Genomic DNA, 1923 nt, shown 5'->3' with positions numbered 1-1923 from the left:
TTTTTGTGCATCAAAGGACACTATCAAGATATCAAGAGAGTGAAAAAACAACCCACAGAATGGAAGGAAAATTTGCAAATCATATATTTGATAAGTGGCTATTATCCAGAATGTACACAGAACTCTTACAACTCATTAATCAGATTTGTATTTTAGTAACAGTCCTCAGTCTGCTTGAAGGAATGGAAGAACATGGAGCCTGGAGTGAACTGAAGAGGCAGTCACAGTGTTCCAGAGGAGAGGTGGTAAGTCCTCCATCAAGACAGGGGCTGGGGCTAGAAAGCGGGCCTTTCAGATTCAACTTTTATTGAGCAGGAGACAGGGTCGGCTTGGGGACTGACTAGCTGTGTGAAGTTTTAATTTCCGCATACTAGTGAGGCTGGGTGCCAGGACAGGATCTGGGTGTCTTTCAGGAAGGAAGGAGGGAGATTCCTACTCTTGCCTGGACTGAGTGCCTAGGGATGGGGGAAGCGAAAGTGTCCGCCTGCATAAATAGGCAGCACACCAGTCGTAGTCCACACACGGACCCCCAGACTGAAACTGCCCACCTCGCCTGAGCTCTGCCATGGCCATGGCTCAGTCACTGGTCCTGAGCATCCTTGTCCTGGTCCTGGCCTTCTGCATCCTCCAGGTCCAAGGTATCAAGGAGTTGCCTGCGGGGGTAGGGGGAGGAGGACAGGGTCGGGGAAGAGCTAGAGAGGCCTGGGTAGGAGTCTACAAGCAGCCTCTCACTCCCTGCGAACCCCACCCACAGGCAGTGATGGAGGGGCACAGGACTGTTGCCTCAGGTACAGCCGAAAGAAGATTCCCGCCAACATTGTCCGCAGCTACCGGAAGCAGGACCCAACCCTGAGTTGCGCTATGCCAGCTATCCTGTAAGTAGGTACACAGGGTGGGTGCAGGCTGGTACCTGAGTGGGAGGGCATGATGGGCAAGACTAGGACAGGCTTGCTAACCCCCGAACCCTAGGTTCTCGCCTCGGAAACGCTCTCAGCCAGAGCTATGTGCAGACCCTAAAGAGGCCTGGGTGCAGAAACTGATGCAGCATCTGGACAAGCCATCAGCCCCACGGAAACCAGTCCAGGACTGTAAGAAGGAAAAGGGGGCCCCCAAGTCTGGCAAGAAGGGAAAGGGTTCCAAAGGCTGTAAGAGGTAAGGGAGCTAAAGGGACAGGGGGAGGGAGGTGAAGGAGAGCCTCGATCATGCTCAAACCACTCTTCTGCCCTCCCAGGACTGAGATCTCAAAAGGGCCATAGCCCAGTGACCAGCCCGGAGCCCAGGAGGTCCCCACCAGTCTCACCAGGGCTTGGAGCCCCAACCAAAGGGACAAGAGAGGCTAGGAGAGAGGGAGGACCCGGGGGCCCCAGAGCAGCCACTTCATGCTGGCCTTGCCTCACCCCTTCTCCAGCTTCAACCACCCCTTCTGTATTCCCACCCTACCCTGCACGGCTGCACTGCCCACATCAGGCCAGGCCTAGACAGGCAGAGAAGGGCATGTCCCCTAGGCAGTGTGAGAGGTGGCAGCAGGCCTGCCCCTCCGAGGAAAGGTCACCCAGGGTCCTGGACCTGACCCTGCTCCACACTACACACTACCCAGCTCTTTTTTCCTTTGTAAATATGACTTACACCCAATTGAATAAACAGCCATTCTGGCCTTCTTCCCATGTTTCTGTTTCTGTGTGTTTGTGTCCGCAGAGAAGCCACTGTCACCACAGGGGGGGAGTCACACACTCTAAGGTCCCAATCAGGAGCTCAGGCTGGAAAAATTCTATGTTCTCGCCCACCCCAAGACTTTCCTTGCTTCCCAGGTGCCCAGACCCGCAGGCAGTAAAAGAGAAGCTGACTGGCGGGGTGGGAGCTGGGCTGCTCCGGGTCTAGGAGAAATCCCAGCCCATGGAGAGATGGTGGCTCCAGGACACACAT

General features: G+C 55.2%; 1 protein-coding gene across 1 annotated transcript; it reads left to right on the top strand.

The window, feature by feature from the left end:
• Positions 1 to 481: 481 nt before the first annotated feature.
• On the top strand, positions 482 to 1664 carry CCL21 (C-C motif chemokine ligand 21). The gene is made up of 4 exons (XM_019966465.2): positions 482 to 638; positions 755 to 875; positions 970 to 1152; positions 1232 to 1664. Exons 1-4 carry the CDS (start codon positions 566 to 568, stop codon positions 1254 to 1256), a joined length of 402 nt encoding a protein of 133 aa, XP_019822024.1. The 5' UTR covers positions 482 to 565; the 3' UTR covers positions 1257 to 1664.
• Positions 1665 to 1923: the final 259 nt, after the last annotated feature.

The sequence above is a fragment of the Bos indicus genome, chromosome 8 (assembly GCF_029378745.1).
Source record: "Bos indicus isolate NIAB-ARS_2022 breed Sahiwal x Tharparkar chromosome 8, NIAB-ARS_B.indTharparkar_mat_pri_1.0, whole genome shotgun sequence".
In the NCBI taxonomy this organism is placed as follows: Eukaryota; Metazoa; Chordata; class Mammalia; order Artiodactyla; family Bovidae; genus Bos; species Bos indicus.
Note: the sequence above shows the minus strand (reverse complement) of the source record. Positions and strands in the feature narration are given on the sequence as shown.

Coding starts and splice junctions, on each gene's coding strand:
- CCL21 (XM_019966465.2), top strand. CDS start 566: ATGGCCATGGCTCAGTCACTGGTCCTGAGCATCCTTGTCCTGGTCCTG. Junction 876..969: donor TGCGCTATGCCAGCTATCCT/GTAAGTAGGTAC, acceptor CCCGAACCCTAG/GTTCTCGCCTCGGAAACGCT. Junction 1,153..1,231: donor GGTTCCAAAGGCTGTAAGAG/GTAAGGGAGCTA, acceptor CTGCCCTCCCAG/GACTGAGATCTCAAAAGGGC.